This window comes from Misgurnus anguillicaudatus, unplaced genomic scaffold (genome assembly GCF_027580225.2).
Source record: "Misgurnus anguillicaudatus unplaced genomic scaffold, ASM2758022v2 HiC_scaffold_34, whole genome shotgun sequence".
In the NCBI taxonomy this organism is placed as follows: domain Eukaryota; kingdom Metazoa; phylum Chordata; class Actinopteri; order Cypriniformes; family Cobitidae; genus Misgurnus; species Misgurnus anguillicaudatus.
In genome coordinates, this window is record NW_027395284.1 from 4,991,555 (window position 1) to 5,005,837 (window position 14,283).

Here is a 14,283-nt window from a genome sequence, read left to right on the forward strand (position 1 = left end):
CTCCTACAGTCTTTGCTTGTGTGTCCATATTTCAAGCACCCAAAACACACACCTTTCTCCTTTAGAAAGTGAATCTTGTCCTGTTGTGTTTTTCTTTTAAACTGAAAGCATTTTTCCAGAGTGTGATTCGTGAAATGGCAGAACAGGCATTTGAGCTGATTACTATGGGCTGTTAAATTTTCCTTTTCTTTATGTCCATCCTTTATTACATTGATGCTGGTGGCAAAGGTACCACTTTTCCTTTTCTGCTTAACTTGAGTGGATAACTTTGTGTGGCTGGTGGGGGAAACATCATTTATATTTCCAAACAGCGGGTCTGAAACAATTTTGACTTGTTTTTCAATAAAATTTACAAAATCAACAAACACTGCTCTGCTTCCAGTTTGCTCCAGTATATCACATGCCACGTTTCTCCACTTTTCCCTCAGTTTGTATGGAAGTTTCATTAGAATTGTCCTGAGGTTAGCTGGCATGTCCAACTCCTTCATGTACTTTATGTGATGTACTATATTGGCGCAACCTCGAAGGAACAAAGCATACGACTGCAGAGCGTTAACATCCTCGGGTCTTATTGAGGGCCAATTATTGATTTTGTCCATATAAGCAGAAGAGATTTTGTGTTCACTGCCAAAATGTTCAATCAAAAGTGTTTTTGCTCTTTGGTATCCCAGTTCAGAGGGCAGATGCTGACAACTTCTTACAATATTTCTTGGTTGCCCCCTAGTGTATTGTTCTAGGAAGTACAGACAGTCACTGAAATTTTGAGTTTTATCCTCTATACAATTTTCAAAGGCTCTGAGAAAAGATTTAAAATACAGGGGATCACCATCAAATACAGGTATATTTCTCATAGGCAGAGCAGAGGCTGTGTTTTGTTGGACCAACAGGGCAGTAATTTCATTTTGACGCTGCATGATGTTCAAAACGTCCGGAGAATTGCTGGATTGATTATTGTCGTGATCATTTTGCAAAACCAGTGGATGTGTACTTTGTCCTTGAGAAGCAGGAATAACATTAGGTATGGGTGGTTGCATTACATGTTTGGGTTTAACACCAACAGGGACAGAATTTAATAAGCACCTAGGAGAAGGTTCAGAGTTTTCATTGGTGGGCACAAAATGTTCAGCAGTTGGATTTAGTTCATATTTTCCTGGAATTTCTGACCTTTCCAAGTAAGAGTTCATGCCATCTGATGTTGTAGATGCACATTTTGACACTTTAGAGCCACACTTTGAATTTATTTCTAGAACCTTCAATTTTGCGTTTGTTACCTTCAATTCTGCCTCCAAAGCAAGTTGTTCCTTTTCTCTCCTTAAATGTTCCTGTTTCTTCCGTAATTCCTCTTGGTCCTTTTCCTGTTTCCTCCTTAATTCCTCTTGTTCAAGTCTTATTTGTTCCTCTTGCGCCTCCAAAACGTGCTTTTGTTTTAGAGCAGCCATACGCTCCTCTAATGCTGCTTTATCTGCTTGCGCTAATATTTTGGCAGATGCACTAGATGAAATTCTTGACAGTTTAGAGCCAGCTTTTGAGCGTGCTGCAGAACCTTTATTGGATACAATGTCCTCAGGCCTAATATCAGTTTGATTATCAGGCGGTTTAATTGGAAGTTCATATGAATGGCCTGTGTTTAATAACCACCCTTTGACATCATCAATAAAGTTTGAAAACAGTTTTTCCTTTTGTTCAAAATATGTAATCTGTCTTTCCTTTTCATCCTGAGGTATATTCAATGACACAAATGACACATGATGTTGTTTTGCCTCATTAACACATGTTATCATTTGATCCAAAAGAGACTTGACTACACCAATATTGTCTGCAGAATGCATCAATTCATCCATTTGATTCATGAATAATTTGGCTTGTCTGCATTTCTTCGATCTCTTTTCCTGACACGTTTGCATGAAAAACATCATTCCTTTAACAGTAAAACTTGTACGTCTCTTTATCGCAAGCGCCGTGTCACTTGTGGCTTTGGATACAACGTCAGACATTTTTACTTTCTACTGATGCTGGGCAGGTGCACACACAGTTATTTGCAAAGGTTAAATAAAGCACATACCTTGCGGAGCTTTGTTTGTAGCGGTGTTGCCTTTGCGCACGGAGTTGAATGCGTGCAGTGATTGTTTGTTGCGCGCGTCCGTGCGCGCCACCTGTGAAGGCTTTGGGCCAGCTTTTGCGAGTACAATTGTAACAAACATCAAACCTCCATTCCGTAAATGCAGCTCCAGCGCTCCAGTAGCGTCACCGTTATCCAGTACGGTGTCCAAGGAAGCTTTACACAATAGGATGGGTCGGATTACTTGATGTTTGCGCTATATCCAGCCCGCACCTCCGCCACTCCTCCGCCCAGCGTTGTCTCGAGCATCCAGGTAAGTAATCCACTTTCAATGGGGTAATTCAGCTAACAACGAGTCCAATTTTCCAGGTAAACCAGCGATATACATCTAGGGGCGGGTTTTTTACTTTTGTAGCGGCTATTTGTCCTTTACTTAAGCAAAACTAATATCAACAAAACGTTTCAAATGGCCACTAAGGCTGCGTCATGGGTAGGCTTTACGCATGGTTAGAGGTACAAAAAATAAACTAATGTCCATAGCCAAAGATGAGTTCGAGGAGGTTTATTTTCACAGATAAGCAAGCTCACAGACATTTCCTGCTGCCTCTCTCACCCTGTGGTAAAAAACCATATGCCCTCGCAGCCTTTCCGGTTCCTCCCACCTTAACCCATTTATGCAAATTAACATAGCACCACGTGACCAAACTATATAGTAAACTATAACTTAAGCCTAAAATAAACAAAGTGCAAAAATAGCTCCAACAGTATTTATTTATTATGTCTTTATATTTAGAGTAATGAGTGCACTTTTCCGTCCAGCCATACAACTAACTGGCTTAGCGATATTTCCAGCAATCACTGGATGGCGTTGTTACACAAATTTGACGCTGTAAGAATGAAAGGGACGTGTTTTTATATTGACCAAATTAAATGTGTTAATGTATCTTTCGCACTCTATGGCAGGCAGGATGGACAGATAAATACTCGACATGTTTAATCTGAGTGATTTCATAAGTTATTTACGCCTGCCGGCTGTGTAAAAACGTTGCTTTGTTCCGCTATTTTGAATGGAAGCCAATGGAAGCGCTGCTTTTTTATCCCCCGTAAAGGGGCGGTGACGAAATTTACAGTCAAGTTCCCGGATGTGCCGGTAGTCCGTATGAGGGGCCGTATAGAGACAGAGCGCAGCGCGTCATAACCTGAAAACCACGCTCACCGGGGAAAACAATCCAACCGTCTCCATTGACTTTGTATTGCGAGAGGCCGCCTCCTTGTCATTTCTGGCTTATAACAAAAAACTGAATAATGCCTAAAAGCTGCTGTGTGACAATATGTACAGCTAACAAGCCAAAGAACCCAGAAATAAGTTTTTATAAACTGTCGAGCCGTAAAACCCAGCCTTTAAGGAGAATAAAGTGGATCGCCGACTACGTTTCCCACTATTGGACACAGTTTTACTAATAGTAGTAATATGAAAAGTTGCCTGTATCCATTTCTGTGTCTTTAAACGCTCGTTTTTTGAAGTCGAAAGCTTATAAAAACGTATTTGTTTTTTTTGGATTGTTAAATGTACACCTTGTCACACAGCAGCTTTTAGCTATTATTCTGTTTTAAAGTTTAATCTGTAAATAAGGTTGAAATTTGCATAACTGCGCTCCGTCTCTATGCCAGCTATGAGGTCACCACGGTTCGGACCTCGGTTAATTTTACATATACATAAAAGGTCAAGTTCTCCAACCCAGCAGGCATATGACCTTCGACGTTGAAATTTGATTGAAATAAGGTCAGTTGTTTGTTCAACGTTGAAACAACAGTGAATGGTTGCAAAAGGTTAATAAAATGCTTAAAAATCAATGTTGAAATTTGATTGAAATAATGTCAGTTGTTGTTTAGCGTTGAATACATTTGCAAAATCAAAAGGTAATTGATGCAACCTTGTACTTGCCATTGATTCACCATTGAAATGTCTGCTGGGAAATTACTTATTAGTTTTTCAAAACGACTCATATTGGCATCCGCATATATAATTAAGTTTGGACATATTTTATAGTTTAGTGAAAAATGAACTGCTAAAGCGCAGGTGCAGAATTTAAAGTGTTGCCAGATCCCATTATAAAAAATCATCTTTTGACGTAATGTTAGCAAATAATGTGACAATTTAGGATATATAAAGTGATTATTAGGTGTGTACCCCATTCACAAGACGCTGTACAAAGATTAAAAGTCCACGCATTGAAAAAAGATAGGTATGTATTAATTTGTCTATAAGTTGAGGTAAGAACATAGTAAAATATATAAAAAACGGTGGTGTTTTAAAAACTGAGGTAAGCAGTTTAACTGTGGTAAAATCACGGTAACGTCTCTAATAGATTATTGCATCATTACGCGGGTGAAATTTGAGTATCTGTTTTTGTTTTTCAGCTGTGTTTGCTGAGAAAGTTTCAGTGCTGGAGGGAAATGTAGTCTCATTTAAAACTGGAGTTACTGACATGCGTAAAGTTTATCTGATCTGGTTATACAGAGATGCTATTATAGCTAAAATGAATGAAGGAAATATTAATTTGTATGATACTGATGATGGGATATTTGAAGACAGACTTCAGTTGGACAATCAGACTGGATCTCTCACTATCAGCGATATCAGAACCAAACACGCTGGACCTTATCAACTAAAAATAATCACAAATGAAACCTTCATCAAAACATTCAGTCTTACTGTACAGGGTGAGTAACTAAGATAACTAGCAAAGTATTTTCTTATTTGCAGTCCCTGTTATTATTATTATTTATTATTATATAATATTTTTGTGTCAAATGTGTTTTTTCCAGATGTGTTTTTTGCTGGAGTAGAAAACAGAAGAGAAGGAGATTCGGTCACATTGAACACTGGAGTGACTGAAATAAAGAAACACAATCAAATGAAGTGGTGGTTTGGACCTTCAAATCCAGACATCCGTCTTGCTGAAATCATCATAAATGATAGCATCTCATATGATTTTGATGAGAGATACAAAGACAGACTTCATGTGGATCATCAGACCGGATCTCTCACCATCAGAAATCTCAAAACTAGAAACACAGGAGTTTATCAACTACAGATCTCCAACATCAAAGAGACCATATACAAGAGATACAATGTGTTCGTGGGTAAGATCAAATCTTTTAAGTTTCCTGATGACTGAAGTTATTCGTAATATTAACATTCATGATTTTCCATGACACATACATTAAAGTTAACTGTCGTCTATTAATGTTTGTCTATAACCGCTACAGAACCAGGACTGTCTGCATTATATATAGGACTGATATGTGCTGCTGTCCTGTTGCCTATACTGGGAGCTATACTGGCTGTGGCTTTACTATATCGATGGAAATACTCTCAACTCAAAGGTATTCATATTAAACATAATCTTATCATATTAAACATAATTTTATAGTAGAGATGTATGTTCTTTTAGATTGATGTACATGATTGTCTAATTCAAATTTCCTGAAGGGTGCTAACTTTTAGGAAACAATTTAGCAAAATAAAAGTATTTCAGTCTTGTGAGATTCATATGATATCTCTAAAACTGTTCTCGTATGTTTTCTGTTTGTCTGAGACAGATGAAATGAAGACTGTGTCAGTGATGGAGGGAAATTCTGCAACATTGAAAACTGGAATCACTGAAATACAAGACCATCATAAAATAATCTGGAGGTTTGGAGCCAAAGGTCCCATCATAGCTCAGATCCAAAGGACCAATGATGTCGCATATGGTGATGATGAGAGATTCAAAAACAAACTTCTCCTGGATAAAGAGACTGGAGATCTCACCATCAGTGATATCAGAATCAGGATCTCTGGAAATTATCACCTAGAAATCACCAAAAGAACCAAAATCACTCAATCAAAGAGTTTCAAAGTTGTTGTCCGAGGTGAGAAGATCAAATATTTTAATCCCATAATGATTTAAGAAGTTTTTTAGTCTGTGGGGGCCTAAATGTGAAAGCTCAAATTGGCACTTTAAATCCACGCAGGACTTTAAACAGTGTTGTGTGTAAACATATTTGTCATTTCCCTCATTGTATATATTGTGGAGAGTTGTGGCTCTGGTGTGTTAGTTTCTACGCAGCTTGATTTTTGGGCATCGCAAACAAAAAGTCTCACCTAATCTACTCCAAAATTGTTCTGATAAACTTTAGAGGGTCAAAATGTCATGTAGATGTTGTGTTTAGATTATGCTTGCTTTCATTTCAGTGAGCTAGCACAATGGCAAATAGTAGCTGACTTAGCATATGACACACAGTGCATTAAAAACTATGTTTTTTAATATGAATAATTTCTGGGAATCAAACCCATTACCTTAGTGTTGCTAACATGGTCCACCAACTGAGCTGCTGTAACACTATCATCACATATGTGATATATGTATAATTAATGCAAAAGAGAGCAATTGGGGAAGTTAACTTCCGCTACACTGTTAACCCAGATATTGTCTTTACTTAAACAAATTAAGTAAACATAACTTAATATTTTGTGTTTTGAAGCCAAAGCTTAAAAATGTAGTTGATTTAGTTGACTTTTAAGCTTACAAAATCCCTTAAACTAAAACATTCAAGTAAAATGAACTTAAAATTATTAGTTCATGTTGTGATGGATAGCCATAATCTTTGTGCCTGAATATTTTGATTACTTTCTGCTTTTTCAAAGAATAAAAACTGATCAAAATGTTCAATACTTAAATGTTTTGTTGTAAATTATAATTTTGTGAAGTCACCATTCAGGTGATCAGTGTTTCCGTACATGAACCCTGTTCAGAACATTCTATTGTATTTCTCTCCAGTACTGACAATGTATGTCAAAAACACAGTTTTGTGTGTGTTTCTGTGGAGAATCACCTTTATTCAATGATTGACTTTAACCCAGTCATTAATTTTGTATTATAATACCATTTGTAACATCAAAAGTAATATAAAGTGGTAAAAACTAAAGTTATATGCAACGTGTTTCCCTGCAAATTTATAGTAATGTCAACTAATCTGGGTTAAGAGTGCAGGCATATTAGAAGAAATTAAAACATTAAGTCTATTTAACTTAAAATTGTTTTTAGAACAACTTTAAAGTTTTTTTAAGTAATCATAACTTACATTTTTTTAGGGCAATAAGTGTGCTTCATTTTTTGTAAGTAAACTCAACTTATCTGGGCTTACAGTGAAGTTCTCTACATTAATGAACATTGCAGACACTTTTATCCATAGCGACACACAGTGCATTACAAACTATGTGCATTACAAATTATGTTTTTTATAAATGTTATATGTATCATCACATGTACAGTATGTCACAAAAGTGAGTACACCCCTCACATTTCAGCAAATGTTTTAGTATATGTTCTCGAGGGACAATACTATAGACCCCTTCAAGGTTTGTAAACATTGAATAACTATCAGGTGCGTGCGCAGCATGGGGTCAAACTGTTCATACCATCCAGAAAGCCTCTAGTTTAATCTAACAGGGCTGAAAAATTATGAATTACCTGAAATGAAGTGAGCACTACAAACACAAGCCTCTTTGATCTTTGCATTGTCCCAGTCTGCATGTTTAATTGCTTGCAGCCACAGATGTTGTATTTTTTTGTTTTTGAGATTCTCCAGGAATCCCGAAAAACTTAACGTCAGACTTGGTGCGATTTTCACAGCCCACAATGCAAGTAGGCATTTTTGACGATAACGAATAATGCGCAACTCCTGCTGTAATTACTTTTCTGTCCCCGACATGCGCAGTGAGAACCGCCTGTGACGTGAACTGTGAAGGGGTCTATAGAAATTAAATTCTGATATATTTTTGACTAGTTAATGTGCTCCTTAAATTAATGCAAAAGAGAGCAATTGGGGAAGTTACTATAGTAACAGGAAGTTATTGCTGATGTGAAGACAGCACAGAAAGCAGAATTTTGTTTGCAAAATGTTATATGTTTGACTTATGTCAAAATCTCTTCATACTGTATGTCAATATTTCTTTATTTTTGTGTTTCTGTGTGAAAAACAGAGGACACATTAAAGGTCACAGAGGGAGAGTCTGTTAAACTACAGACAGGCATTTCCAAATTACAGGATGATGATAAGATACAGTGGAGATTTGAAGTAAATGGAAAGAGCAATGAGATCTCATTAAATTGTGATGATGAGATATTCGGAAACAGACTGACGCTGGATCCTCATACTGGATCTCTCACAATCGCAAACATTAAAAAATCAGACTCTGGAGTTTATGAACTACAGTTTAAGAACAGAAATGCAACTTCATATAAGAAATTCAATGTTGTTGTCTGGTGTGAGTAGCTCAAATTTTATAATAGATAAGTAATACTGAAAATGTAATAAATGTGACATGTTTACTAATGATCTTATATTTCTACCTGTTGACATGCAGACAATACATTGAAACATTCAGTGGGAGATTCTGTCACTCTACAAACTAAAGTCTCTGAACTAAAGGAAGACCATCGGATACTGTGGACATTTGGAAATAAAAATACCCGTATAGCTGAAATCAATGGAGTCAGCGGTCAGCCGTTTATATATGACGGAAATGATGAGAGATTCAGAGACAGACTGACTCTGAATGAACAGAATGGAGATCTGACCATCAGAAACATCAGCAGAGGACATTCAGATGTTTATAAACTGCAGATCAACAGCAGCTCAGATATCAAAAGTTTCATGCTTATCGTAAATGGTGAGTCACGTGAATCAGTATGTTTACAGGGCTCGCAAAATTTCAAAATGCCTGGTAGCCCTTCGGGCAGGTACTCTTAAATTTTTGGTAGCCCGACAGGAATTCACAATAGCCTCTGAACATCGGGCTAGCGATTTTTTGAGCCCTGGTTTACATGTAACAGAGCAATCTATTTGTAATTGTATTTGGTATGTTTACATGTAACCAAATAATCCGTTGGTTATCATATTGATGGCTCAATTGGATTGAAAAGCCTTCATGTAAACACCTAAATCAATATGATAACTTCAAGAACTCGACGAGGAATGCTGTGTGCAGCCTTGCCAAGTCCTCTTATATCCACCTTATTTTTGATCCTCTATATTAAAATTAGAATTTTTTCTCCTATGAGTTTTTCCAACCCCTAGGAAGTGAGCTAGCATTGGCCTAACTTAGAACTTTCTTCTATACATTACATAATTACAACGTTGGATAGTACACTGTAAAAAAATTCCATAGAAATTACAATGTTATTGCAGCTGGGTTGCCGGTAATTTACCGTAGATTTAAATTTGTGTTATTTACTGGCAAGATTTTGTTCAAAGTTAAATAAATTTCAAATATTAACAAGTCTTTATCTTTACAGAATAAAACTATACAATAACAGCCTCATGCAAAGTATTCTGGGAACCAGAAATCATCATCAACCTTTTTCTGTTTTTTGCTTCAGATTTTGCTTCCCAGAATGCTTGATGCTGTTTTTTTAGTTTTACTCTATAAAGACAAAGACTTGTAAATGTTTCATGCTCATTTAACTTTAAACAAAATGTTGCCAGTAAAACACATACATTTAAATCTACGGTAAGTTACCGGCAACCCAGCTGCAATTTCTAGGCTGTATTGTTTAATCGTAGCCGCTTTGCAACTTTTGTTGTTGACATATGTTTCAATGTTTTCTCCTGATTTTATTACTGTAAACCTGCTTTGAAATAATTAAATAATTGTGAAAAGCGCTATTTAAATAAAATTGAATTTAATACAGTTAATGGTGGAGAATGCGGGCATATTCCCACTCAATGTCAACTCCAATTGTTGAGCCTACAATATAAACCAATTACATTTATTCAGTATTGTTTTCATTTTGTGCAAAATATTATTATATCACATCTTGCACATTAGAGGGATACATGGGCAGGTAATTTGGGAAATTATATACTTTATTAATTTAATACATAACAAAAGTACACACAAACACATTAACAACTAATATAAACATTAACTAATAAGCAGTTTATGTCATATCTATTCTGTACTGTAAACGCTTTTTCAAAATAATATATAATAGAATAAACCAGCTAAATCAGCATATTTTTATCAGCATATTAGTTGTTTTTGAACAATTATTGTATTTATTTATTTGTTTACTGGCAGTTTCTATAAAAGTTTTTACTAGATGGATGTGTGATTACAAATCGTGGATGCACGACGTGCGGCACATCCACATTCAGCTTGTGCGTGGATTTTGGTCAAAACAAATGTTTTGTAGAGATTTACTGTGTTGTAAGAGCTATTATGGCAATCCCTAACTGCACAAAATTTGCCGGTCTTTCAAGATTTTACAATAAACATTAACTAGCCAGTCAAAACAACACACTCGTGTCCCTCGCAATATGACTACCATTAGCTTTAGCGGCTCAACGGAAGTCTTACACAAAGGAGCTTAAAGATGGCGGCACCCACATTTATGTCAAAAATAAGGTAGATAGAATGGACACATAAACTAACATTTTAACCAGATTGCAATGTTTAGGGTACATGTAAACTGTACTGTCATAACCTGCAATCAAATTAAATTCAGTCGGATTGACGAAATTGTGTGCATGTAAACATAGCTGTGATTGATAAAGTTGATCATTTTCAATTTTGTTTTAATTTTTATTTGTGTTGCTGTGAACAACTAAGAGAAACTGGAGTCAGTGATGGAGGGAAAATCTGTCACACTACGCACTGATCTTACTGACATGCAGAGTGATGAAGTAATGATACTGTGGATGTTTGGACCTGAAGACAGTCTCATAGCTAAAGCTGATTTAAACAAGAAGATGCTTTATGATGGTGCTGATGAAAGATTCAAAAACAAACTTGAGCTGGATCAGACTGGATCTCTCACCATCACAGGCATCAACAGTAAACTAACAGGACTTTATAAACTACAGATCATCAGCAACAGAGAGACCACATATAAGAGATACAGAGTTTCTCTCCATGGTGAGATTTTAAAATCTTTTACAATAATTTGTCAATAATTTGACATATTTTTCTTCAACTCATTAGAAATGAATGCATGCAGGTGTTTTAGTGTAGTGGAATTTAATGCAGTTTATAAAAACATGAAATATCAACACTGTTTTGTTTTCTCACAGCTAACCATGAAACAGATGGTGCGGCAGATCATATAGAGGAAGTGTCAGAGGGGATTCCTTTACTTCCCATATAAACCTTACAACAGCAGCAGTAGTATGTTGTCTGTTTATTCAACATTATTTGAAATGCACACTTGTTATACAACAACTGAGAGCAGTGTAAAGAGATGAAAATCTTATCTGATGCTGAACTCCTGAGAGAAGGCGGGGGAGAGGCCAAAACTACGCATTGCTGCTTTAACTATATATTTATTTCGTGAACATAATATTCATATTGAAAGTCACATGTATCTTACATTATATAAATAAAATAAGAAGTGTTGGGATTATATTGTTTGTGAAAAGGGACTCTTGTACTTATATATATTATATTATATATTATTTATTATATTATATTGTTGACATTTTGCACAGTTTACACACCACTAAACCACTATAAAATATACACAGTTTGCATGTATTTATGTGTTGTGATGTGTTTATCATAGAGGTGCTGTTCTCAGGTCAGTGTCTATATCAAATGCATAACCAATGTTTTTTTTAAATAAATATATTAATCTGGACACATGCATGCTTGTTTATTTAAGTTATGTATTGATGTATAAATACTTACTGTACTGTATATGAAATAATTATCAGTGTGTTTTAATATGTAGATTGAGCTGCTGAACTATAACATAACCTGCACCAACTCCCTTATCTACTTACAGTTTTTCTCAATTTCTGAAACCTTGCTCCATTTGAAAACATTAAACACAAAACCTCATCTTCAAGCACTATTTGCAAAACCTCTGACTCTCGTTCATAAACTTTCGCCCCAAAACAGTTTTACCTGTGTTCAAAATCAAACACTGCTCTCAATCCATAAACAAAGTGATCAAAATGGTATACACTATCAAACAGTGAGTAAACACTACACCAAAAAATAGAAAACACATGGTTCAAAACATAGTTTTAATGGAGAAGCACATTTTTAGGCCATATAATTTGTTCATTGTACAGTATACAGCCTAAAATGCACTGTACTACTGTATACGACAGTGAACTAACTTAAATTAAAGGGGACATATTATGAAAATCAGACTTTTTCCATGTTTAAGTGCTATAATTGTGTCCCCAGTGCTTCTATCAACCTAGAAAATGTTAAAAAGATCAACCCAATAACTTAGTTTTGGTAAACCATTTTCTGCAAGCATGTGAAAAATAGGTCATTGTAATTTGGCCCTTATTGTGATGTCAGAATAAGGTAATACCGCCCCCTTTATCTGCACTATCCAACCACAGCACAACCATTTAGTAGGGAGAGAAAGAGAGAGATAAAATATTTCACAGCACAATTGAGTTTCAATTGCAACAAACCACCATCATTGTGATCAGTGGTTGCACTTCATCCGCTAATTTGCATTTTAAATGACACACCCAAAACGGCACACTTTTGCTCAGACCTATTTTAGACTTAGTTTTCATCTTTAAAAAAATCTCATAATATGTCCCCTTTACCAAAAGTGGAATCGGACACGCCCGTTTAGATTGTGCTCCATGCACTTTAGACAATGCGCTTAGATCCTTAAAATATGGCCCAATGACTGAATAGTTAAAAATTCATTTTTTATGAGGGCCTACAATTTGACCATCAAATAAATTCAGTTATTAAAGCAAGCGTTAAATAAATGGTCATTGTCATTACAGTTTTTCTGAATTGCTAAAACACTAAACCCCAATCTTTGAACCAAATTCATAGTGGCTTGAACCCATTTGTCAAATCATGAACTCTTTTTGCAAAACTCTAAACACAAACCTCTCACTAAAACACACATTTCACACTGCAATGCACTTGTTTTAACATGATGTCCAGCTGATGCCTGACCAATGACCACCGGCAGAACCCGCTTAATCTCCGCTTAATCTCCTTCCGTTTCAATGTGTAAAAAAAGTCCTAGGAGGAAAAAAACCTTGGCTTAAAATCCGGGGTTTTTTTCTCCTGGGGGGTTTTCAACCCGGGGAGGCAGCCTTTTTGGGCTTAACTTCTATACGTTACATTAGTAATACGTTTGCTTATAATTTTGATTTATAGCCGCAGTAATTTTAGCTGCTTGTGCTATCGTGTATTATGTTGTGCTATCTGTCGATTTTCTGTGCTTTTCACTGCATCTATTATGTAAAGCTGCTTTGATACAATTACCAAATTGTGAAAAGCGCTATATAAATAAAATTGAATTGAATTGAATTTTATAAATGCTAAACACAGGCAGGCAAAAGTTGAACACAACTGCAACACAGTTATCATCGAGTAAACACAACAACTCAAAATTCTACACACTTTTATCTAATGTTATTTTTACCTATTGTTTGGACTGGAAACAATCTGAGAGGCAGATGAAGAAAAGGACACCAGAGACAATGCAATTAGCAAAATTTGCAGTTGGATTGCTGACTTTTTACAAAATACAGGTGCTGCTTACAGTAATATTGAAAACTTTCTATTTCTTGCAGTACTTACAATAAAGTATTCGCTATATTCACTGAACTAAACTTTTGATTACAGTAATATAGATTTTTAACAGTATTTGTCAAATGTGTTGTTATGTACAATAAACATGTATTTTTCTGTAAGCAGATGTCCTGGATGTTGTGTTTTCCATTTTTTAAGGTAGTGTCTAATGGATGCTTTGTAGTGTTTTATATTATAGACTTGTGTGTGTATGATTTGAAAGCTTAGTTTGATTTTGAGTACAGCTGAAATGGTTTTGAAGGAATTGTTTCATTTTGTCTGTGAATTTAGTTTGACAATTGGATTTGTGTTTAAGGTTTTGAGAAAATGAGTGATGGTTTCAAAAAAATTGTTTTAGCAATTCAGAAAAACTGTAATCAAGTGTTACCACACTATTCTTAACGAAGTACTTATAATTTGGACAATTATCCTGAAGTGAAAAATCATGGTAAGCCAAAAGTCGCAACGCGAGCAATCAAATTAAAAAACAAACATAAAGAAGCGAATAGAAGAAGTCGTCCGCTGGAACAACCCTGGTGCTTGTAACATCAGAGCTTGATATATAAATATGAGGACATGAATAAAACAACAATTTCTTAAATATGTATTT

At 35.6% G+C, this 14,283-nt stretch overlaps 1 protein-coding gene across 1 annotated transcript; it reads left to right on the forward strand.

Annotated features, from left to right (window-relative positions):
- Nucleotides 1-4,372: 4,372 nt before the first annotated feature.
- LOC129452679 (uncharacterized) lies at nt 4,373-11,682 on the forward strand. Its single transcript, XM_073866029.1, has 8 exons — nt 4,373-4,783; nt 4,889-5,206; nt 5,333-5,449; nt 5,666-5,977; nt 8,091-8,375; nt 8,475-8,780; nt 10,722-11,027; nt 11,183-11,682. Exons 1-8 carry the CDS (start codon nt 4,549-4,551, stop codon nt 11,254-11,256), a joined length of 1,953 nt encoding a protein of 650 aa, XP_073722130.1. The 5' UTR covers nt 4,373-4,548; the 3' UTR covers nt 11,257-11,682.
- The last annotated feature ends 2,601 nt before the right edge of the window (nt 11,683-14,283 follow it).

What these genes read in the sequence shown, in the direction of transcription:
- LOC129452679 (XM_073866029.1), top strand. Translation starts at nt 4,549, where the DNA reads ATGCGTAAAGTTTATCTGATCTGGTTATACAGAGATGCTATTATAGCT. An exon ending in ATTCAGTCTTACTGTACAGG is followed by an intron (nt 4,784 to 4,888) that starts GTGAGTAACTAA and finishes TGTTTTTTCCAG; the next exon opens with ATGTGTTTTTTGCTGGAGTA. An exon ending in ATTCAATGTTGTTGTCTGGT is followed by an intron (nt 8,376 to 8,474) that starts GTGAGTAGCTCA and finishes GTTGACATGCAG; the next exon opens with ACAATACATTGAAACATTCA.